The sequence below is a fragment of the Astatotilapia calliptera genome, chromosome 14, assembly GCF_900246225.1.
Source record: "Astatotilapia calliptera chromosome 14, fAstCal1.2, whole genome shotgun sequence".
NCBI lineage: Eukaryota > Metazoa > Chordata > Actinopteri > Cichliformes > Cichlidae > Astatotilapia > Astatotilapia calliptera.
The window spans coordinates 14,895,280-14,919,450 of record NC_039315.1 but is presented as its reverse complement, the minus strand read 5'-3'; the positions used below and the strand labels follow the sequence as shown (position 1 = coordinate 14,919,450).

Genomic DNA, 24,171 nt, shown 5'->3' with positions numbered 1-24,171 from the left:
CCGCATGCTCAGAACACAGACACACACACAGCGAGGCAGACACTCATTTCCACAACTCTTTCTTAACGTAAGAAGGCAGAAGCAACAGTTAGTGGTCACATGACCACAAGAGTCTTTCCTCATTTCAGCGTCAGCTGGCTCCAAGCAGATGTGAAATCGAGGCATGTAGGGAGATTTCAGCATGTGAAGTATTTTCTTGTTTGACTCTTTATCAGTATTTTATCAGAATATTCAGTCCGAACTACAACAGCAAAGGGGGGGGGGAGCTGTTGCCATGGCAACCAAAGCCGCGGCAATCGTCATCACGAGGCTTCTTCTGCATTGTGTGTGTGTGTGTTTGCGTGTGTGTGTATGGACACAGCGTGTGTGAGTTCACCCTCCTCTCTTCAGGCAGGAGGCGAGGACATCCCCCTCTAACACTGTGCCAGAGAGGAAGAGAGAGAGCGAGCGAGAGCAGAGAGAGAGCCTGACTGAAACCCCATAATGCACCGCACGCTGCAGGGCTGAAGTCGTGCAGATTCATCAGTTCCTGTTCGAGGGGTTGTCTGTGAGCGCACACGCACTCATACACCCAGACCGAAGCAAGAAAATACACGGACGTCCAGGCAGGTAAGACAGCTTTGCTCTGACCGCACAGATAGCGCCGAGTTTTTCGAGATCGTCTGTTTCTCTGTTCGCCCCTGCCAAGTGAGAAGAGAAGAGTGGCTCTATACAGATGCCAGGGTGTGATTAATATTTGACATGTTATGATCCCGACAACTTCTTTACCTGTTGCTTGTGACTGCTGCTAAATTCTGTCTCAAAAAAACCTGAAACTTGGATTATTCAAGAGGAAGAGTATATTAAATAGAGCGGAATCAAAATAGTTGATATGCCTGTGATATATTCATGTCAGTTTTTGGTTGTTACTTGGCTTGGTATTTGCATGCTTTTTTCCTTTGATCTAGCAGGTTTGTTTAACTGTAGCCAGTTTCAATACACTGGATGCGATTTTTGTGCGCGCTTCTGTTCAGATAGTGCTGGTTAACATGATGAAACTTTCAGGAAATTACAAATTGTAAAGCACTGTCATTCTGGACAGTTAAATTCATCAGAAACAGCGTAACATGTTCATTTTATACTAAAACATATCTTTTTATTGGACAAAAAATATATTTATCTATAAAAAAGACAACAATTATACAACGTTGTAAAACGTATACACGTATACATTTTTAAGGTAGTCTACTATACATGCCCTAAATGACACTGGTGTAAGCTGACAGGTAAAAGGGTAGCTTTTGTATTCATTTTGCGGTTTAACTGTCACAGAGGCTTGTGACCATATCTCTTGCGCCAGAGACTGAGGCAACCTGAAAAGCGCAATTGCATCAGCTTAGCGCACACACTCTTAAACTTTATTACCTCCAGACTCAACTGGGAAGTCTCCCCTCTGGGACTCAAGTGTAAAATCATGTTTCAACAATGTTAAGTAGAAAGACAAAAAAACCCCAAATCAGTCAGTAAAACTGGTTATTTTGGATTAAATCATAATTTCAGAAAGACTTTTGAATGTGTTTTCTGAAGAAATACAAATTCTGTGTTTAAATGAAATATGGCTGAAAGTAGTTTTATTTATAGTGCTCTTTATCACAAAAGAGCCCTCAAAGGAGCTATGACACGAGGAACTATATTTGTGTATCTTGCACCTTTTGGAAACAATTATGTAGGTATGGGATCTGTTTTTGCTCAACATTAACAGGCTATGCAAAGAGATTTTGCAAATAAAATTTAAAAAAAGGAAAAAGAACAGAAAAAAAGAAACTACAATGCAGATCGCACAAAAATGTCTTGTGAATATTCAGCTTGTCTCCATTTAGCACTGGCCAAAAACCAGTCTCTTTGCTGTGCCACTGCAAAAAATCCACCTGTCACATTCAAAATGGAGTTGATTCTCTTTTTCATAATGGTTGCTTTCATTAATTGTCTCCCTCCATGTTATCTGTTGCTGACTGTATCCTCTTTACCTCTTAATCTTCTCTGTAGCTGTGTTGGTGCTTAAAGATGTACTTGATTATTTCCAGGTTTGTTCATGTATGTATCTGCGTAGCTGCTTCGTTAAAAGTTTGCGGGGGGGGGGGGGGCTTGAAGAATAGTGGTTTCAGATCGTGAGAGTAAATCCAAAATTTCTCTGAATAACAGTGGTTATACCAGAACTATTTCAGTGGTGAGTTTAAGAGGTTTTAAAACAAATGATATTCAAATATTCTACTACTGGTCTGTTATAAAGCTCTGTGTTGAAAGATTCCCTCATTTTCAGTACAGTCACACTAGCAGGGCCCCGAAATATGTTGGTACCTGTACACAGAGCTGTTCGGATTGAGGATGAACTTCTGGAAGGTTAAGTATTTGCGATTGGACCTGGAATGGTTAACAACAGACTTGCTATGTCAGGTTGTCCCTGTATGATTTTCGCTTCTGCAAAATCTTTAAGGTTTAAGGCTTTTGGTCTGGGCCCAACCCTGGCTTTGCTCAGCAGCATGGCTCAAAAGTGATATATGGGTCCAGATCTGCTCGTTCAACTACAATTGATGCTGTCTCTGGTGTTCTGCTTAAGATTTTCCCTCATTCCTGCCTTTATTGACCTGGAACACAAGTTCCACATGTTCACGAGTCCATGACCTCATTTTGATATGATCAGCATGAGAGAGGATTGAACGTGTAACGGCTTATGTTCGAAAGCAGTGACTCAAAAGTCTTTTGTCGTTCTCTCTTCCATACACAGACATCAGCAGAGTGGTGAGCAGGAACCTTAGTGTGCAATAAATTATCTGCAATTGCAGCAATTATCTGCAAGTCCAAGACCTTTCACTCTGCCTTGTTTTTTCATCACTGTATTTATCCCTTTTGACTAGAAGGCTGCTTGTGCAAAGTCCTTTTACTCAAACAATTCTAAAAGAACGGCGTTTTACTTGATTATTTCCATTTCATACTACTTACACTTTGTCTCAGATGGAACATATGCAGTTGAGATTCATACCTTGGAGCTGGTAATCAGAGTACATCAGCTCCTTACAAATAGGGTTCAGTCAGATATCTTGCATTTTAAAGAACAAATAAAATAGCTGCACTGTAACACTTGCACAGCCGTTGATTTTCTGAAGTAAGAAATGCAGTTTTACATTTGAAGTTTGAGTAGCTTTTTATAAGACTAATCAATAGTTTTCTGTTAGCAAAGAGACAAGCTGCAAAAATAGTGTAAAACATGTCACCCCTAATGACATATCCACAAAACATTATCACCTCAACCTGCAGTTACAGACTTAGCTCTGCCTTCCACTGAAGCTTGTGTTACTGCTTGGGTTGACACTGAACACACTGCACTGGGAAGCTGTTTCAAGAGCTATTGCTACACTACCCAGCCAACAGCAAGGGGCAGTGAGATCCTAGTTGAAGACTAATGAACACAGAATATTTTGCTGTTAAGGAGACAAATATTTTTTGAGCATGTGGGAGTAGACAAAGTATACATATTAAGTTATTTTATGTGTCTCTAATTTACCGAGATGAATATTAACCATCCATTCATTCATCCGTCCATCCATCCATCCATCCATCCATCCATCTAGGTACACCCTAGACAGGTCGCTAATCTCATGCAGGGCTAATATATAGAGACAAACAAACATCCATACCCACGGTTACTTCAGAAACACATTAACACACAAGTGCACACATGCACTTAACCTAACCCCATAGATGTGTTTAAACTGTGGGAGGAGATCTCACGCAGACATGGGGAGAACACAGAAAGGCCCCAGCCTGGATTTGAACTCATGAACCTTCTTGCTGTGAAGCAGCAATTCTAACTACAATACTCTTCTTCCATTTGAAAGGATCATTTTAACATTGTAATATTTGCCATGTTGCCTGCAGAAGTGTTGATGAGTGTTCTGAATGAGGTAGATGAGTAGTTACACTATGTACACTTGCGTAATTTTGACAGGATAGTTTCAAATCAAATATGGCAAGTTGTGCACTTATTTGAAGTAACACCGCTGCATTTGAATGTGTCACATTAACTGTTGCATTTATTGGACATTTACAACTCGCCGAGCCTCTGAAACACATCAAGTACTAAATTCTTCTGTGATGAAAATGACTGTTTTATGCACATTAACACCAAACGCAGCCACAACATCAGCGGCTGTTAATATTACCTGACTAGCAGTGATGTAATTGCTGATCAGGGTTGGTTGTCCTTCCCATGCTGCTTCATAATTAAGGGCAAGAAGTGCGCATCATTCCAAACTGAACTTCCTCACTGTTATCATAAGTACACTATTCCAGCATGCATAGTCCGACTACAGATGATGCTTTTTCCAGTGCAAAAATGGTGAACTCTAAAACTCCTAGTGTTTTAGAGTTCACCTGATTTATAAAAGATCACAGTGCAACATGTACACATTTGGAGACACAGTTGAGCATAGTCCTCTAAGCCAACTACAGGACCTTTTTTGGGCACAGAACAATGACTTGCCATCTCTAAAATCTGAATTCCATATTGCTGGTGTCTGTATTGTGTTGCTTTGACTCTATGAACGAACCGATAAATATTTATAGAAGCTGGAGCTAAACACTTAGAGCAGTGCAGAGATCCATCATAGGTGCCTTTGAAGGCGGGCTTTAGCTTGCTGTTCAGTCAACACCTTTCACTTACTGTCTTACACGCACACACCAACACACATGCACAAATAAATAATATACAGGATGAAATACTGCTGCTATAAGTCAGTGATGTGGCTCTGAGTCACTCGGTAACACCCACCTCACACGCACACACACATGCATGAACGCACACACACGCACCTCTGCAATAACAAAGCCAGATATTCACACATGCTCACACACATACACACATGCACCTGACGTAGTGTTTGATGGAGTTAGAAGCCATGGCAACAGAGCTGTGACTCTTGCTGTCCTGTGAGTGGACTGAAGCTGTGGAGGAGGGAGGAAAAAGCTAACAGCCAACACGGCTTCTCAAGTGCAGCTATTATTATTCCCATTCTCTTATTCCTTGCTTTTTCCTCTTCTTGCCTTTCACAGCAGCTATCTTTATGGTGCTTTTGTTTTTCTTCAAGACCGTTAGAAAGACTATGAGGTTCAAAAAAGAAAAAAAAGAGAAAAACTCAACCGAGAGAGGCAGAAGAGAGGTCAGGAACTATGTATTTTTGAAGCCATCGATTGCAAAACCTGACACATCATCAGAGGGAATTGCGCTGATTCTCCCTGCTGCAACCAGACAGCATTCCGGATAGCATCTTATTTGTTGACATATTATTTTTATCTCACCCTTCTCACTTGCTGCCTCTCCCTCTTTCAGACTATAACTCTTCCTGTCTTTTTTTTCAAGTCTCTGTGTATTCCTCCTTTGCAGTTCTCTCTCTTTTCCTGAGAGCAGGGTGGTGGTGGAGGAGGGGGCGTGCGGGTGGACAGGTCTCGCAAACATCATCTGTATAAGATTAACTGACTGCAGATACAGATGGTGGAGAGACAGAGAGGGAGGTGTCGGAACAGTGCAGGTGAATTGCATTTCGGTCTCCGGTAGCACTTTCACGGTCTGATTGTCAGCATTTGTTAACATACACACGTGCACACGGATGCGTGCACTCTCCCTCGCGCTGCCAAATCGTAGGAACGTGGCTGTTGACAGCAGAAGTTTGTCTGTTCCCCTGCGTTGCCCTCCCTCTCTCCTTCCCTCCCTCCATTGCATACGATCCAAGCACGGGCTGTGAAAGGTGAACTTGCAGCCTGCTGTGGATAAATTATGTGTGACATGTTTAGCTGTGCTGCCTTATATGGAGACTGGTGTATCTGAATACTGTAAGGCTCTGCCAAGAAGGAAGGAGGGAGAGAGGGAAAGAAGAAAAGGAGGAGGAGGAGGAGGAAGGAAAAGAGGCAAGGGAGAGAGAAAGCGAAGGAAAAAGGAAGGAGGAGGGGGCGGTGGCAGAGGGAGTGAAAGAGAGGAGTGCCGCGAAGCAAGCATGAGGTTTTCGCTTTCCATTCTCCCCTCAGCAGCAGTCAGATGAGTCCATGCAGAGATACAGTAAGTCTTGCTGTTTACTCAGTTTATATGTGTGTGTGTGTCTGTGTGAGTGTGTGTGTTTGTGTGGGTTGCGTGCTACTCTGCGTTAACAAGACCGAGTTGTCCATTCTTACTTTTTCTCCTTTGTTCTGCCGTGACTCGCTTTTGAAAATTTTTATTCGCCATCTGGACGTTGAGTGTGTTGATGTGTTGATGGGTGTTTGAGTGAGTTTTATGAGTGTTTCTAATTATGTGTGTACATGTGCATATTGACACTGCGCCTCACTGCTAATGTGTGGTAGTTTTGATTTGCGAGAGCATAAATGTGGAAAAGAGCTGAGCAGACAAAAAAGAATGGGTAAGGTTGGTGTTTAATGTTTCGCAGAGTAGTTAGCACACACTCACACTGACACACATTCCCTTTTCGTTTACACTGTGTCTGTCTTATTTTTGGACTGCAATAAAGTCCCTGTTGTGTGAAAACTGCTGGTAACACTAATGCTAAATATGCTCTCACCCTGATGGATACCTGAATGAGAAACATAAATACACGCGCACACGCACACCAACTCAATCTCTGACTCGAGAACAGTCCTGCACTTCTGTACAAAAGCAAGGCTACTGGTGTTTACAGTGCAGCTGCCCTCAGGAAATGACCTGAACGTTACTCAGACTGACACACAAACGCACGTGCAAAAAAGAAAAAAAAAAAATCTGTTGAATATTGTGTGTAATGTAAAATATTCACAATATCCGTTAAGAAAAGTACATTAAATGCTGTTATCTTTGCACCAGGATTGGTTAGGAAACGAGGAGCAATCGTGATGAAATTATGATTATTACATGTGCATAATTTCTGTTAAAAAATGTGATTCCCAGTTTATCTTCATGCACATCTCATTTGCCACTCATCTACATACATTTTCCACACTGCACAAAAAGGGGTTGTGGTGCATGATGTCTCTTCGATGACAGAATGGAGGGTTTCATTTTAAGCTTCATGAGTGCCTCGCACCTAAAATTCTCTGTGAAATCTTTTGAACTTTCTGATTTTTTTTTAAACACCAACCCACTTATCAAAAAGAAGGTAAAATATTAATTTATCAAAGGCACAGCTTATAGCTGCTCACATTTAGAACTATACCTTCACTTTCCAGAGCAATAAAAACACAATAAAAGCATTGCGGTGGTTTACCGGTAAAAGACTTATTTTGATGCTGCGAGGTGATTTTCCCTTAATGGTATCTTGCTCCGGTGTCATGGCAATTGATAGTGACTCACAAAATTGAAAATACAGGTTTAAAATTTAGAAGAAGAAAAAATGCAATGATGCCTGAATGTTGATTGTTTGTGGGCGGCACACCTACCGCTATGTATAGTGGTAGAAGTAAAACGAGTACCATATTTGAGCTCACATGCACATTTTTGTTATTTACCAAACTCACACTCCTTGCTGCTTGTTATCAATCATTATCTCCACACCTGCCACTCTCTTTCACAGTTCTACTTTCTCATATTGCACATCTCTGTCTCTGTCTCTCCCTGCAGCTTTCAGTTTTATTCTGTCTGCCTGCTTTTTTTGTGGCTCTCGCTTTGCTTCTCTTTCAGTGTCTGAGTCGGTTGAAAGAACTTCTCTGCAGATCTACAAGGTCATTAGGGTATAGAACAGCGGCGTGTGGAGGCACTCAGATACATACTGAATTACACAGCACGCATAACTCTGACTGATCAACTAGGAGTGTGTAAGACAAGAAGATGCTCTAATAGGGAGAGTGAGAGAATGCTTGATTACCTGCGTTTGTGAATTTCTTTGCAATTTAAAAAAAAAAATGTAGAAAAGGTCTGTCCTCATTTCTCATCCTCCCCCACCTTCTAGTTTCATCCACCACCTCTTCTGTCCTTTCGAAGTGATGTCATCTCCCTGCTGTCTTCAGCAGCCACGGGGCAGTCTGTTGAATGCAGATGAGCAGTGTGTTTGTTTGAAAAAGCTAAAGTGTATGTGCATAACAACATGAACTCACCCTTACTCTTATTTGCATTATTCAGTTACCAGAAAATAAGAAAATAGTGTGGATGCTTTGATCAAGGTGAAAGCAAAAGAACGTGAGCGGACACGACTTTGAATTCCAAGCCTCAGATATTCGACACAGAGCGTGTAAGTGGCAGATAGACAGCCACTCAGACAAATGGTTGGGGAAGTCCTACGAGGCCATTTGGCGAGTGGCAAAGTCACAGTGAGTCAGTCAATGGTGTATGATTGCTGTTTTCCCTGCAGTCTGCAAAGCTGTCACCGGACTAATGCACACTAGTGGAAGATGTAATCTATAGTAAATACAGTTGGCTCCATAGAGCAGCCCTCTGTGGTTTCTACAGATTAAGGTGTCAAACAGAATCACTGGTCAGAGACAGCTGAAGAGTACAGATTATCCCCATGTTTGGCCGATTTGCTGATCTGGTAAATGGTAAATGGCCTGTATTTATATAGCGCTTTACTAGATCTTTATATAGATCTGATGACAAGCCATGGATCCTGCATTTCGCATGTGGGTGTGGTGGTGATATTTTCTTCTGAGAGGGGCACTTCTTTGGTATTTCCTCATTTGATCAAAAATGCCAGACTCTTGGATGTGGAAAAAAGTCCCAGAAGGTCAAATCATTAGCATTAATAATCTTCATCTACTGAACTTTACGTTATGTTATTAAGCTTTTTCAGACCTCCATTCCTAATCGGGGATCATCTCACAGTTACTAATCTTTTTTTTTTTTTTTCTGTAAAGGAATTCCACAGCCAAGTAGCTCATAAATAATTCTCATTTTGCTCTACCTTTTCTACCTTTTGCTTATTTTCCTCACTCCTCTCATTATTTGCAAAATATCTGTTCTGTTTCTCAGGCCATGCCACCTTTCCCTTCCCTGTCTTTCCATCTGTCTGTCACTTTAACTGTGCTGCTTTTCTTTATTATAACTTTTGCATTCACTTGTCTGCCTGTATTGTCTTTCGAGGCTGACATGTCTCAAAGCGAAACAGACATTGTTAAACTGAACAGTCATGTCAGTGACATCAATTGTGTTTGTGCATTTGCTGAAAATGGCCCTGTGCTTGAAATGACACATGCTGAGATGCCAAGTGAATTTACAATTTAGGTGTTTTTTCCTTTTTCATGAGCATCTGTCTTCCACCTTTCCAGCCATTAAATCTATATCCCCTGGACATCTTCTTCTATCACTCACTGTCTCTATCAGTCTTTCGGTCTGTGACTCTTCCTCTCATTCTCAGCGTTTTCCAATCTTTCAAAATCTACCCTCCCACCCATACTTTTTTGCACACATATACTCACACACGCACCACCTCCATTGCTATTCCTGAGAGGAGCAGACTGGTCTGGCAGTGGGTTGGTTTATGTCCATGAACTCAGTGACACCCTTGCTGCCGCTGCATTACACCAGGCTGGCATCACCACAGCAAAGTAGCCGTACTGCAGTAAAGGAGGAAGACAATGTGTACATCCACACAATGTATGTGTACATGGGGACTGCATGTAATCCCCTCTCCCTGTGTAGCATATCAAACCACATATCTTAACCATGAAATCTATATGATCTCACACATCCCAAGTCATATGAGTGTGCTACAAGTGCCTCACCCCTTCTGTCTATGTGCATGTCAGGCTCTTTAAACACTTGTGCTGATACCACAGTGCAGACGACAGCTTGCACACGTGCCACTTGACTGCCCCTTGTCATCTCCCCTCCCCTCTGTTTGTCTTACAGCTAAAGGAGGGAGTCACAGACTGTGTGGTTAATGTGTGTGTGTGTGAATTAGAGAGAGTGCACGAGAGATCGTTGATGTGCATATGCATACGTATCACTCATATGGTAGTATCCTGATTATAAATGCACTTGGTGACCTTACGTTTATCACTACAATTGTGTTTCCTCTAGCTGATGCAGGCCTGCTGTCGCAGTGCTAATATGTGTGTGTGTATGAGTGTCGCAAACTCAGCATCAGAATGAGGTATAAGATTACCCTGATGGTACAATCTGTCTAACCGTCATCATAATGGAGTATCATTCCACAATGACTAACACTCAGCTGAAGACTGTCGGATCAAATCTCCAGCTTGCGTTTGTTTGACAGGGTTCATGTGTGAGCCCTATAATTTCAGTTAAACCCCGGCAAGGTATTTGAGTTAACTTGTGCCATGACTAAGATGCCCATCACTGTTCCTCTAGCAGCTTGAGAGGGAGGAAACCAAGCAAAGGCTTTATTTTTCCTGAGGTACTGTAGATTCAAGAGAAAATTGCCTAAAATCAAACTAATGCACAGTTTTCAGTTTTATTTATATAGCACCAAATCAAAACAACAGTAGCCTCAAGACACTTCATATTGTAAGGTAAAGACCCTAAAATAATACAGAGAAAACCCCAACCATTAAACGATCCAAAGCAAGCACTTGGCAAAAGTTGGGAAGAAAAAACTTCCTTTGAGGTTTAAGAAACCTCAAGAACCAGGCGCAGGGAGGGGCAGCGAGGGGAGGGACAGAGGACAGAAGACACAGTGTGGAAGAGAACCAGACATTAATATAGTATTTAATGACTTCATAGAGGAAATATTCTCTAAAACAAATCAAAAAGTTATGTTTATCTGTGGTGATTTTAATATTGACCTGTTGAATCCGAAAAAGCATAAAATGACCGACGAATTCCTAAACACTATGTACAGTTTGAGTTTACATCCTAAAATAACCAGGCCTAGCAGAATTACACCACATTGTGCCACCTTACTTGACAATGTTTTCACTAACAATATGGAAAACAACATTGTGAGTGGAATATTAATTACTGACATCAGTGATCACCTACCAGTTTTTGCAGTTTATGACACTAATTATAAGAAAAATCAGCATGAAGAACAACTGAGATACAGACGTAAGGACAGAAGAAACTATGAATGCATTTAAGAACGATCTATTAAATCAGGACTGGGACAATGTGTACAAAGAAACTGATATTGATATTGCATATGGCATATTTTTAAGAATATTCATGGAGTTGTACGATAAAAACTGTCCAACAATAAAATACAACAGAAAGCACAAATATTCAGATAGACCATGGATCACCAAGGGTTTACAAAACGCATGTAAAAAGAAAAATACACTCTATAGGGAATTCCTAAAACAAAGAACAAAAGATGCTGAAAATAAATATGAAAAATACAAAAATAAGTTGACCAATATTATACGTGTATGTAGAAAGGAGTATTATAGTAAAATATTGAACAACAATAAACATAATATGAAGGGAATATGGGATGTTTTAAACTGTATCATTAAAAATAATTCTGGACAACAAAGTTATCCTCAATACTTTATCGACAATGGCAATATTATGGAAAACACTGCTGATAAGGTCAACAGCTTTAATCATTATTTTGTAAATATTGGACCAAAACTGGCAGAACAAATTCCTGAGTCACTGCCATCAGTAGAATGTAGTGAAAACCTGATTGATAGGAACCCTAACTCAATGTTCCTCACATCAGTGGAGGAAAAAGAAATAATTGACATTGTACACATGTGTAAATATAAAACATCCACTGATTGTAATGATATTGACATGAAAATCGTCAAGAAGGTCATTGAAGGAATTGTAGGACCTCTAACATATATTTGCAACTTATCATTTCAGACGGGAAAAGTGGCATACAAAAGGAAAATAGCTAAAGTTGTGCCGCTGTATAAAACCGGGGATAGACGCCACTTCACAAATTACAGGCCTGTTTCTTTACCACCACAATTCTCCAAAATCCTAGAAAACCTGTTTAATAAACGATTAGACAAATTCTTAGATAAATATAAATTACTCTCTGACAGTCAATATGGATTCAGATCAAAAAGATCAACATCTCTGGCATTAATCGAATCAATTGAGGAGATTACGAATGCTATAGATCAGAAACAGTATGCAGCTGGAGTATTTCTGGATCTCAAGAAAGCATTCGACACAATCAATCATGACATATTAATTAATAAACTGGAACGGTACGGGATCAAGGGGGTTGTACTGCAATGGGTGAAAAATTATTTAAGTGACAGGAAACAATTTGTGAAGCTGGGTGTCCGTTCCTCATCATGCTTGGACATTGCTTGTGGTGTTCCACAAGGCTCTGTACTGGGTCCAAAATTATTTATTATTTATATAAATGATATTTGTAAGGCATCTGATATATTAAAATTAGTATTATTTGCAGATGACACAAATATTTTTTGTTCTGGGGGGAATCTAAAGGAGCTGCTGGATACAATTACTTCAGAAATGTGCAAAATTAAAAAAATGGTTTAACAGGAACAAACTATCACTAAATCTAAGTAAAACTAAAATAATCTTATTTGGGAATTCCCTTAGAAATGCAGAAGTGCAGATTCATTTAGATGGTGTGGAAATTGAACGAGTACTTGAACATAAGTTTCTTGGCGTGATTATAGATGATAAATTAAACTGGAAGTCTCATATAACTCATATACATAACAAAATTTCAAGAAGTGTCTCAATCTTGAGTAAAGTAAAACACATTCTGGACCACAAATCACTCCACATTCTCTATTGTTCCCTGATTGCACCGTATTTGAATTACTGTGCAGAGGTTTGGGGCAATACTTACAAATGTTCGCTATCATCAATCTTTATATTACAAAAAAGGGCCATAAGGATAATCCATAAAACTGGTTACAGAGATCATACAAATCCACTATTCTTAAAATCAAAAATTCTAAAATTCACAGATCTGGTTCATTTTCTCACTGCACAAATTATATATAAAGCAATAAATAACCTGCTTCCTGACAATATTCTAAAAATGTTTTCTAAAAGGGAACGGGGATACAATTTGAGGGAGGAATTAAATTTAAAACATCCTCGTATCCGTACAACATTAAAAAGTTTTTGCATCTCTGTGTGTGGAGTGAAGCTGTGGAACAGACTAAGTAAAGATATGAAGCAATGTCCAAGCATGGCGTAGTTTAAAAAGCGGTTTAAGGATATGGTTTTTACAGGGTACAGGGAAAAGGTAGAGATTTGATAGGGTGTTCTTGTCTAATATTTTCATGTGTGTGCGGGTGCACGGGTATGTTGGTATGGGTATATGTATATATTTGTAGGTTGTGTATCCTTGAGGTGTTAATGGGGTTATTGAAAATGTGTATATGTGCGTATGTGTATATACGTATGTATGGATAGATAGAAACATATATGTATATATATTTAAAAAAAATACACATGTCATATAATGTAATTGCAAGGAGGTATTTCTGTAGTCTATTGATACTAGATAGTGGAAAAGGGGTGGGATTAAATAAGCTTATGCTTCTTCCTGCTCCTTTTTGAACATGAAAGTTATTTGGAGCTGTGGTTGCTCATTTTCCTTTTGTTTTGCTTTGTTCATTTGTCTCTTAATTCTATTTTGTTGTACTTTTTCAACATGTTCAAAATAAAGATTCAATCAATCAATCAATCAATCAATCAATCAATCAATCAATCAATCAATCAATAATAACTAATGTAATAGTTAATCTAATAGCAAATAATAAAAGTGAAAAAAAAAAGTTCAGTGATCATAGGAAGTCCCCAGCAGACTTGGCTTATAGAGTTACCTTATCCAGCCCTAACTCTAAGCTATATCAAAAAGGAAAGTTTTTAAGTGTAATCTTAAAAGTAGAGAGGGTGTTTGTCTCCCAAATCCAAACTTAAGAGGCCTGAAAGCTAAAGGCTCTGCCTCCCATTTAACTTTTAAATATCCTACGAACCACAAGTAAGCCAGCAGTCTGAGAGCGAGGTACTATCAGGTCTTTAAAATAAGATTTGACCTGATTATTCAAGACCTTATATAGAGGCGATGAAGAGAAGCTAATATGGGAAAAATATACTCTCTCTTTCCATTCCCTGTCAGCATTCTCACTGCAGAACTGCAGATCATCTGAAGGCAACAATCCATTTTTTGTTGTCACTGTGACATTTGATGTTTTCATATAGAGGAAATTAGTTTCCTCTCTAATTAGGACTGCATGTAAACCTTCAATATAACTTGTATTCAGAAAACAAAATCCCTCATGCAATATTTCAAAACAGGTCAGAAACGACACCATTAATCAAGTGTGTTAAGTCATAGCACATTAAATTTCAATTTTGCAGCACAGTGTATCTGTTATTTCCATTATTAAAATGTATTTAAATAGTATGCGCCATTCTGGGGGAGGAAATAACCAAACCAACTTTTGAAACTGCTTGAATAGATGTGTGGTTTAAAGACCAGACCAGTGTTGCCTCACTGCAAGAAGGTCCTGAGTTCGGTTCCACCACCTGGCCTTTCTGTGTGGAGTTTGCATGTTCTCCCTTTGTTTGTTTGGGTTCTTTCCGGAAACTATGGCCTCCTCCCACAGTCCACAGACATGCAGTTAGTGGTCATTCCAAATTAGGTGTGAATGTGAGGTGGGAATCTGAGTGCGAGTGGTTGTTAGACTTATGACAAACTGGCAACTTGTCCAGGGTGTACACTGCCTCTTGCCATATGGTAGCTGGGATTGGCTCCCTAAAAAGGATAAGCGGAAGAGAATGTATGGATGCTGAAATGCTGTTGTATTAAATTAAAGAACTCTGTCAACATGTATCGTAAGAAGTAAAATGACAGAAATCTGTAAGTTAATAACTTTGTCTAAAACTTTTATATCAAAAAGTTGCAGTTACCAGTCCAAAATCAATGTCCTTCACATCCAATGGTCCTTATTGGAGTCTTTGCCGGGCCGATTCTGGCTCCCGGACCTTATGCTTGACACTCCTGCGGCAAAGCTATATGCATATATACAGGCGTTGTCTCCTGCCGTTGCGCTACCCCTGCTCCTAACCACTGCAGCCTCATTAATGGACAGCCCAGTGGCCGTTCCCGATGTCACAGTGTCATTTGAAAACTCTGTGTCTTTCCCTTATATTGCTATGATATGAGGCTGGACCTGACACCATTAACCACTTTGTCCTTGCTTTAAGCATGGTTTATCTAGTTGCCGTGGCGATGGTGACCTTGCAGCACATTACTGGTGGTACTGCAGCATAAGGTGTTGTGTGAACAAGGAATGAGTATAGAGACAGCGAGAAGGAGAGATAGAGGGGGCTGAGACAGTGGGCGAATAAAACGAGGACAGCTACTATTAAAAGACTAGCCACGTTCACAGAGTTGTTTATGTCACATGATACTGCGAGTGCAACTTAGCAGAAGGCGAGCAGATTTGTTTGAAGAATAAAGACTTGGGGAGAGAAAAATAAGTGAAACACTGAAGCATGCATGTGTAAAGAAACAGAAAAGGAGAACAGGTGGAGATTAGGGTACGAGAAATGAAGAGAGATGAGAAATGTTGAAATGATATCACAGCAGAATGCCAGGCGTGCTTTTTAAAACTCTGCTTTTTGCCCTCCCAGCTTTCCCTTTTGATTCCTCCTCTTGCGTACCTGCCAGTTCACACCTTGATTTTCCTGTCTTACTACCAGACACCGACCTCTGTCTCTTACAGACTTGTACTAATTGCTCCTGTTTGCCTCTTATCAATCCCTTTCCAGCTTCTAGCCTTTTCCTGTCACCACCTTTGGTCTCCTTTACTCTATTTGTCTCTCGCAGCCTCCCCACCCCATACAGGCTCTCCCTGATGTGCCTATCAGTATAAAGGGCAGCTCAGGTCGTTTATAGATGATATCCTGGTCAGCCGGTGATGCGGTGTAATATGAAGCGTCCAGCATCTGCTTTTTGCTGCTGCTGCAGTCAGCGCCCTTTAACCTCTCACATTACTGAATTTCCCCTTCTCTTTTTTCCCAGTCCTCGCCTCTTACGCCACCAACTTCTTCCTTAATACCTGCAGTGTAAACTTACTGAACAATTAAATTGGAGCCAGAAGATAAAAATCCCTGTTTCTAACCTGCTGTATTCCCAAAATCCAGAGAGAAAGAGCATAAAAAACAGATTCTGAACTCTTGGCTGAATTTGTAACACTTAGAGAGTGGCTGAACCATCAACTTATACTGCATGAACACACAAGACTTTTCAAATGCTAGACAGCAACTCCGAAGGCACTTTAATAGATCAGAGTTTATCCTGTGACTCTCTTGGGGAGTTATGTTTTCAAGCATATTATTTTCTCTTAGTTTCCAGCAAGCTTCTGTTTCTCAGTGAACTGTGTTTGGTAGATCATCCGTAGGAAATCAAACATGAAGGAACCTGCTTTCTAGCTTTCTTTTCTTCACCTTTGGTTTTATTTTTTTTCCCCTTTTCTGGAAGTCATTCAAAGTGAATAAATGACTCAGATCTCTGGCCTGCGTTCACAAAAATCTTCCTCATTCTTCCTCTTTTTGTCTGTTCTTTACTCTCAGATGCAGGGCTGCATGTTGCTTTAGTTAACAGCTCAGTTTCATGTGTGTTATGCTCAACAGTCCAAATTAATATTATGGTATGCAACTATATAAAAAATAACACTGACATCATTCTGAGCAACTAATGTATAATTAATTATATCTATGCTACAAATGGCAGTGTTGTTTTTCTGTTTGGCCTGTCTTTCTGTTTTATTGGCTGGCTTGCCATTTTGGCTCAGACATCCTGACCAACTCCTGATTTAAGTCTCATGACATTTTACGTGGACATTCATGGTGCCCAGAGGATGAACCCTGCTGACTTTTTCAGTGGTGCCACCTGCAGTGTGACATTTGCATTTTTATGTGAAATGCCACAACTGCTAGTTGATATTGGTGTGCAGCTCAGAATGACTTACAAAAAATTTGGTGACCTTTTCATTCAATTCTAGCTAATAGTGGATAAGTCTCTACTACTACCAATAGCTACTTAACAAATTAATCTTTTTGCTACATGAATATTTTCAGGTTTTTGTAGCCTACCTTGAGTTTTTCATGTGTGAGCAGGCTGTGGTTGCATGCAGATAAAAGCTGCGTGTGGCAAGCAAATTGGATATAGCGTCCAGAAACCATGAGCTGTAACTTTTTATTACCTTCTTGTTCTTTATCTGGATGTGGAAACAATGACCAGAGGACAAAAATGGAAATCTTGACTCAAATATTTGGATAACAGAAAGCCACAAAAACATTGGCTGTTGTCCCCAGAGGCAAATTAGGCTGAGTCGCTCATGGGGTCACAGATTTCTCAATTTTGAGCATTACATGCAGCTTCTCACAGACATAACATGATATTATTTTTGTTGAGTCTTATTTTTGTTCAAAGAAGTTGCCAAATCAGTGTTACCTTTGCAATATTATAAAGGTGTTGCAGATATGTTAGTAAGAGGGTCTTAGTAGTCAGTACTTCCACAGCAGGGGTGTCACTCTGAGCTAAATCAGTGTGTTTTTCCTGGTCAGTTGTCATATGCATGAAATAATGTAGAGTTGGGCCAAATGAATGGCACTGTTTTACCAGACAGATTAACACAAGATCAGATGGCTCTCTTTAAACGAGGAGATACGTGAACCCTGGTGACACTCGGCATTACAGTCTGCTTTGTGCTGACCACATGTCAACAGCTGGGGTTGGCCTGGAATGAGACAGAATATTCAGCCAATATTTTATTCTTTTTAATGAACTCTATGTGTGTGTGTGTGTGTGTGTGTGTGTGTGTGTGTGTGTAGGGGTGCATGTGTCTGTTTGGGGTTTGAAGAAATCGGGGTGTTTTGTGGGAGTGTAACATCCCCAGGTTTCTGCACTCCAACTTATTACTTTGGCTAGTTGATCTGATGGTGTAATAATATCTTCTGCCTCAGGCTATGGGAAATGGCCACATGCATTATTCACACGTGGTAAGATGTTTATTGATGACTTCTTTATTTATATATTTCCTCTGTGCCAGAGTCATTTCTCACATTTGTTACTTCTTAGTTTTAATCCTGCTTTGAGGTGAGAGTCGACTAAGGTGCCTCACTCCCTCCCCCATGTGGAACTGGCACTAATAATGCATGTAAACGTGGAGCCCCATTACATCTATATTATTTTGTCATAGCTGTTTCATTTAGGATATTCCAGAACCCGCAGAAAGCATAACTCTTAACAGAAAACTAGCATGCCATTGCCTTAGGACTCAAGGGTAAGTTTGTCTAATCAAATCCATGTACATTCTCTGTTTGTTTTCTTTTTAACCATGCAGCCTTGCAAATGAGGCATATTCCCTTTTATATGAGCATATGCGAGAGTTCAGTGCAACTGAACTGTGGGGTTATGCTCTGATGTCTCATGTCCTTTGTGCTTAGACCAAATAAAACAAGACTTTTAACCAGGAGACCCAGGATCATCCCCCACGTGGGAATATAGTTTTTGATGCACTTCAGTTATGATTCCATTGTTTTGTGTTACATTGTTTACTTAGGTTACAGAAAAGTACAACTGTTGTCCATTTTCTGGTCATGCTGATCAACACTTTGAAAAATTATAAACATAATATAGTGCATGTGAGACATTTACACTTTTGAAACTACTTTTAATAAATGAAAACAATAAAAAATGTTGAAACTTTTAATTTTTAATGTGGATTTTGAAAAACAAAAATGTTATGTGTCCTTTAAAAATGGTGGTAGGAATGCTGCACAGCTATGGTGGTTAACTCATAGGGTATGATTCTGCAATGGAAATGTTTGCAAGGCTTAGGAACTGTCCTATGAAGAACACTGTCCTGTAGTCTGGCAAATCAAGTTTAAATATGACATCATAGCCACTTGGCTCACAGTTCAAATATAATCAGAGCACATGGGATAGCTGGCACAGGCACATACATGTTATATAATACATGTTTTCGGAGAAACGTATGCTGCTTTGTATGAAAGTGAAGGTTTTGCTCTGCAAAGGTTCAAACTGAAAGCGTCTGTATGGCAGCCATAACACGAGACAGATGACTTCTGTAAATACTAAGGAAAGGTACTTTGGTGCCTACTTTGTCACACTGCTTACCATCGGATGCACTAGTGCATCTTTAATAAGAGGAAAGAAGATAATGGCTTTAGTTCGGAGAATTCGAAGCTGTTCGAGGAAAAAAATGATTACACAAATCGTGTAAATGTTAATTACCGGTGCATTTCCTACTATAACTTGTAGATTTGATGATATGTTTTAGACATACAACAGTTTGTTATTCTCGTGGGTGAGCTATGGATATCATGCTGTTTTATTAGAATCTGCATTAGTTAATACCAAGGTTTAATAGGTTTTGTCACGGGGTGTAAACGGACTCACACGCAGACCAGGGATCCTTGCAAGGAAGACAGTGAATTTATTTACTTTCCCGGGTCCGGGAAAGATCTGTACACAGAAACTCCGGTTAGAAACAGACTGATTGCTCAACGATACAGCGACGAGTAGCACCGTGCTGCCATCTTAAGTAGGGCTCGGGATTGCGACGATAGGCAGCAGGTGTGGAGATAGCAGGTGCGTGGGCCAGGGGCGGGAGCCCATAATGAGCACCGCCCCGGCAGGAGAGAGAGAGAGAGAGACAGAGCAAAAACAACAAAAACACATGGTGAGGCACAGGGACCATGACAGGTTTAGAGAGTGTGCTATAAATAAATAGCGTGAATACATACATCAGTACAATAAATTTAAGGTTTACCATTAGTTTCAGCATTGCTGTATTGCCAGACTTCAGGATTATCATTAATTAATTTTAATTCAGTCACAGATGCCGAATGCCTTAATAAAGACTTGAGGTACACTGGATCATCTCCACAGCGGGAAGGGGAAATATAAATCTACAGGATGAGCAACTAATCTCAGTGTGACAAGCATTTTCTTCTATTTTAAATGTTTTAGATTCAGCGTTTTAAAATTACAACGGTGGTAATGAGGTAATCTTTTTCAGATGTCCACATTTATATAGCCTGCAAAACAACAAACAAACAAAGACAAACAACAAGTTAAAGTATCATGGATGTGCTTTTTCTAGTTCATCTTCACAATATTTTCGTTTCAGCTCCAGCAGCTACAACGTACCCACGACATTTGCTGCCAAGTCAGTAAGTACCATTTAGTTGGGTCCTTCGATTTTCTGGTTCTTTTTTCCAAAGTCGTTACGAATTCTCTTTCAAGCCTTTGCTTGACCTCGTGATGCTTTGAATTTTAAATCAAGCAGTCAAGATGTGATGGAAGTGCAGACTTTCTGTTTTAATTTAAGGGGTTTAACAAAAGTTTTGCAATAAATGCTTAGGAATTAGAGCCATTTTATACATTTATATCACATATTTAGATGATCAAAAGTAACTGGGCGGACATCATTTTATATCATTTCAAAGAAAATCCTTTGCTGTCAATGAATGTCCAGTCTTGAACCCATGGACATCAGTAATTGCTGTGTTTCCTCTCTGGAGATGCTTTGCAGGCCTTTACTGCACCCACCTTCAGATGCTGCTTGCTTGTGGGTTTCTGCATTTAGTTTTACTTTTAATAATTGAAAAACATGCTCTGATGTACTGAAATCAGGTGACTGATTAGGACACCAAGGAATATATCATGTCTTTGCCTTAAGAAACTCTTGGGTTTCTTGGGAAAACTCTTGGAAAACTCTTGTTAAGGGTTATCCATTTGCACTGTGAAGCACTATCTGACTAGTTTTGCAGCATTTGGCTGAATCTGAGCAGAGAGTATATCCCTGTACACTTCACTGCTCATCCTGCTGCTTTTATCAGCAATCACATGATCTATAAACACTAGTGACTCGATTCCAGTAGCATCCATAACAGTGCCTCCACTGTGTTTGACAGATGTTACAGTATGCTTCAGGTCATAAACCGTTTCTCTCCATCTCTGAGCTTTTCTCCCATCGCTCTGTTAACAGTTAATCTTGATTTCATCTGTCCAAAGAGTTGTTTTTCTTTTTTCGGTGCACGGCTTCCTGTTCCTGAATGTAACCGGTGGTTTTCCTGACTTGTTAGTTGTTGATGCTTAATTTGTACTTCCTGTACTTCTGTCTGCATACAGGAAGTGTTGACTCACATCTTGACATGTGTGTCTTAGAGATTTCAGCATAAATAAAAACAATGTTTGAATATATGTTGATACCAGAAAGGTCAGGAAGAAAGAGTGGGTGATGTAGAAGACTAATTTTGGCAAGCAGTAGTCATCTCTCTATTCACTCTGCTGCCACTTGCACATATCCGCGCTGCCCAAAATATCAGCTTTGGGCTGAAAAAGTAGTTCACGAAGTGACTGGCCCAAATAGGAGCAATCAATGCTTGACCAAGTACTTTCATTTTATTATGCTTTTTCCCTTCCTAAGTCATGTACCTCTTCATTTTTCTTCAAACTGTCATTTTTAACTCTTGGCCACATTGCTAGACTACTGATTAAAAATCTGAAAAAAGTTGGTCCTTGATGCTCCTCTACTGTTAAATATCTGGCATCATTAAGGGTTTTTTTGTGACAGCCCAGTGAGATAAATGCTTTGATTTAATACAACCACCTGAGAGTAAGTTTTAAAGTCATGCTTAAGACTTGATATCTATCCACACAGACTTTGGTGAGTTGATTTGCTTGGTTTTTTTCTGACTTAGTTTTCTTCCTCTACACACTTTAAATGCTAATTTAACCCCACTGAAACTATACCATGTTTTGGAGTTAAAGAGGCGTTACCTAATACCAGGAATACATATTTAGGAATAGAGCCTCTGTGTGAATCACAGGCCACGGTGAGATTGACTGAGAGGTCACTCTAAATAAGGTCATTTTGAAGTTACCAGAGGACTCCTATCGAGTTGGATGCTTTATATAAACATCATACCACTGTTTCATGATAGCACTGTCACAGAAATATTTCATCTCTTAAAGTGTGGGAGACTTAGAAGTGATGTAATCACTGGTGGGATGTCGGTTTTTGGGCACTTCCTGTAAGCTGTTGGAGATTTGAGGGACAGTCATGTTCTTTCAGCAACCACTTTTTCTCAGATGAAATGCTTTAACTATCGCAGAAAAGAGTCTAACAAAAGTAAAACAAAGAAGCACGTCCCAAATATTTCCCTCTTCTGTAGCGACCTTTATCAAGTCATTGCCTCGTTTGTCCTACCCGGCAACCTTCCAGCAGTGACGCTGGGACCGTCTAGCTTGCTGATAGGCTACTTTTAATCTTACTGGGGATGGGCCGATTGTTAAATCACAAATCAATACTTTGATACTTGAGTGCTCGCCATTAGGTGCGTGTAAATACTGGCTGCAGTATTTTAGAGTATAGTTACTTGATTTTTGTTTATTGTGTTTCTTTTTTTTCTTTGTATTGTCTTGTTATTGTTCACTTGTCATTCATTATTTTCTGTTTGTTTACGGCGCTAATTCTAAATGTTAATTAATACTGATGCAGACAAAGATGCATAACATAATTGTCCCTCTTCCACTTTCTGTCTCCCCCCTCTCTCTTCTTCATGGTCGACTTTTGAAATAAATTGTCTGTGCCTGAATGCTTGAGCTTTGCTGAGCTTTCCTGTTAGCAATGTGGTGTTTGATTTTCCAGCTGAGAGCCTGGTAGTGTCTGCGAGAGCTACTGTGGGAGAGCGTGCGCGACAAAATGAATGGGAGGCAAGTTCAAATGAGGCTTTGTGTCTGAATCCAATTGTGTGTGTTTGAGAGGAAGAGTATTAGCCTTGTGTTTGTGAGCATGTATGTGCAATAAGCGCTGTTACCCTGATACTCTTCCCTCCTTCTCCACAGAGAGAAGTGCCTTCATTCGCTGACCCCTGTGGCTGTTTGGCTCCGCTGAAGCCGCCTGTGCCTCTGCGCCTGTCCATGTCTGCTGGAGCTGCCAGCCACACCACGAGCACCAGGACTGCCATGATTGCCAGCCTCGTCCGCTGAGGCTGTCTCCACATCACTGACACCTCCCTCCTCCCCTCCATCCCTTCCTCTGTCTGCCAGCCAGACCTCTCTCCACCCATGCCACTCAGCCCTCCTCTGTGGAAGTCAAACACGCCACCTTTCTCCGCAGACAGAGGCCGATACTGAAGACACAGCGTTTTTATCGGCTCGTTTTAGCAGAAGAAGATTGTCTCTTTGCTCTCCCCTCCACCGGCCCCTCTCCCCCTCCTCCTCCTCTCCTGCTTTCTTCTCTCCTCCAGCCATGCATCTTTTCATCATGGGCCAACTCGATCGATAATGTGTTTTGCCATTCATCTCACCTGACAGTTCAGCTGAGGAGCAAGCAAGGCACAGGGAGAACTGGTGTGCATGGTGTGGGTGTTTGAAAGAGAGCGATTACAAAGCAGGTCTCTCTGGCTGTCAGCAGCCTAAGCCCTGGGTGACAGGTGCTGAAGGAGCCCCAAACAAACTCTTAGGATGGGCCACAGGTGGTAGACGACAGCAAGGCCTCTTAGGCTTAAATTCAGAGTCAGACCCTGGGGAGAAAACCTGTAAAGTCTGCCTTTTTCCCATGTCCTTTATTTGTACTTTCTCATCATTTGCCTCAGTGTTATTAGAAACATACAGAAATAGACATAACTGCATTTGCTGGATATCTATTACTCTTAATCGACCCCTCCTTCCTGGTTTAAAATGGCGGTGAATGTGACACCGATCCGGGACACAAAGTGGCTGACACTGGAGGTTTGTCGGGAATTCCAGAGAGGAACTTGTTCACGACCAGACAGTGAGTGCAAGTTCGCCCACCCTGCCAAGAGCTGTCAAGTGGAAAATGGCAGAGTCATTGCCTGTTTTGACTCTCTCAAGGTGAGTATGACAAACACCTGTGATGTTCAATCAGCACTGCCCTGTTTTTTTGTTTTTGTGGAGTTTTTATTTTTATTTTTGAGCTTATGCTGCTGACAAGGGTTGTCTGAGAATTTATCAGTTTGTTTAACTCGTCTACAAAATCGACACAAAATATTATTTTATTGCTGTGCTTCTTATGACTACATTTGGTTATACTTTGGCAATAGAATGTATATAGATCTGCATAAATACTTTTAAAAGTATGTTTGTGTGTCAGGGTAAGCTGAGATGAGGCCATAATCGCATTAACATCTGTGAATCAGACTCAGAGTTTCCTTTGCAGGCACATAACTCTGGTGCAGGACTGTTGGTTGGCACAAAGTTGCAAAGG

At 40.4% G+C, this 24,171-nt stretch overlaps 1 protein-coding gene across 8 annotated transcripts in view; it reads left to right on the top strand.

The window, feature by feature from the left end:
- The first annotated feature begins 382 nt into the window (after positions 1-382).
- Positions 383-24,171, top strand: part of LOC113036528 (muscleblind-like protein 1) — a 67,194-nt gene continuing 43,405 nt past the window's right edge. For 6 of the 8 annotated variants that reach the window (XM_026192936.1, XM_026192937.1, XM_026192935.1 and 3 more), the window contains exons 1-2: positions 5,957-6,088; positions 22,788-23,798. In XM_026192936.1, the coding sequence (XP_026048721.1) occupies positions 23,625-23,798 (174 nt within the window). In that variant the 5' untranslated portion in view covers positions 5,957-6,088; positions 22,788-23,624. Of the gene's footprint in view, positions 610-5,956; positions 6,089-22,787; positions 23,799-24,171 lie in introns of those variants that run through there. The other 2 variants (XM_026192931.1, XM_026192934.1) reach the window with 2 other exon arrangements.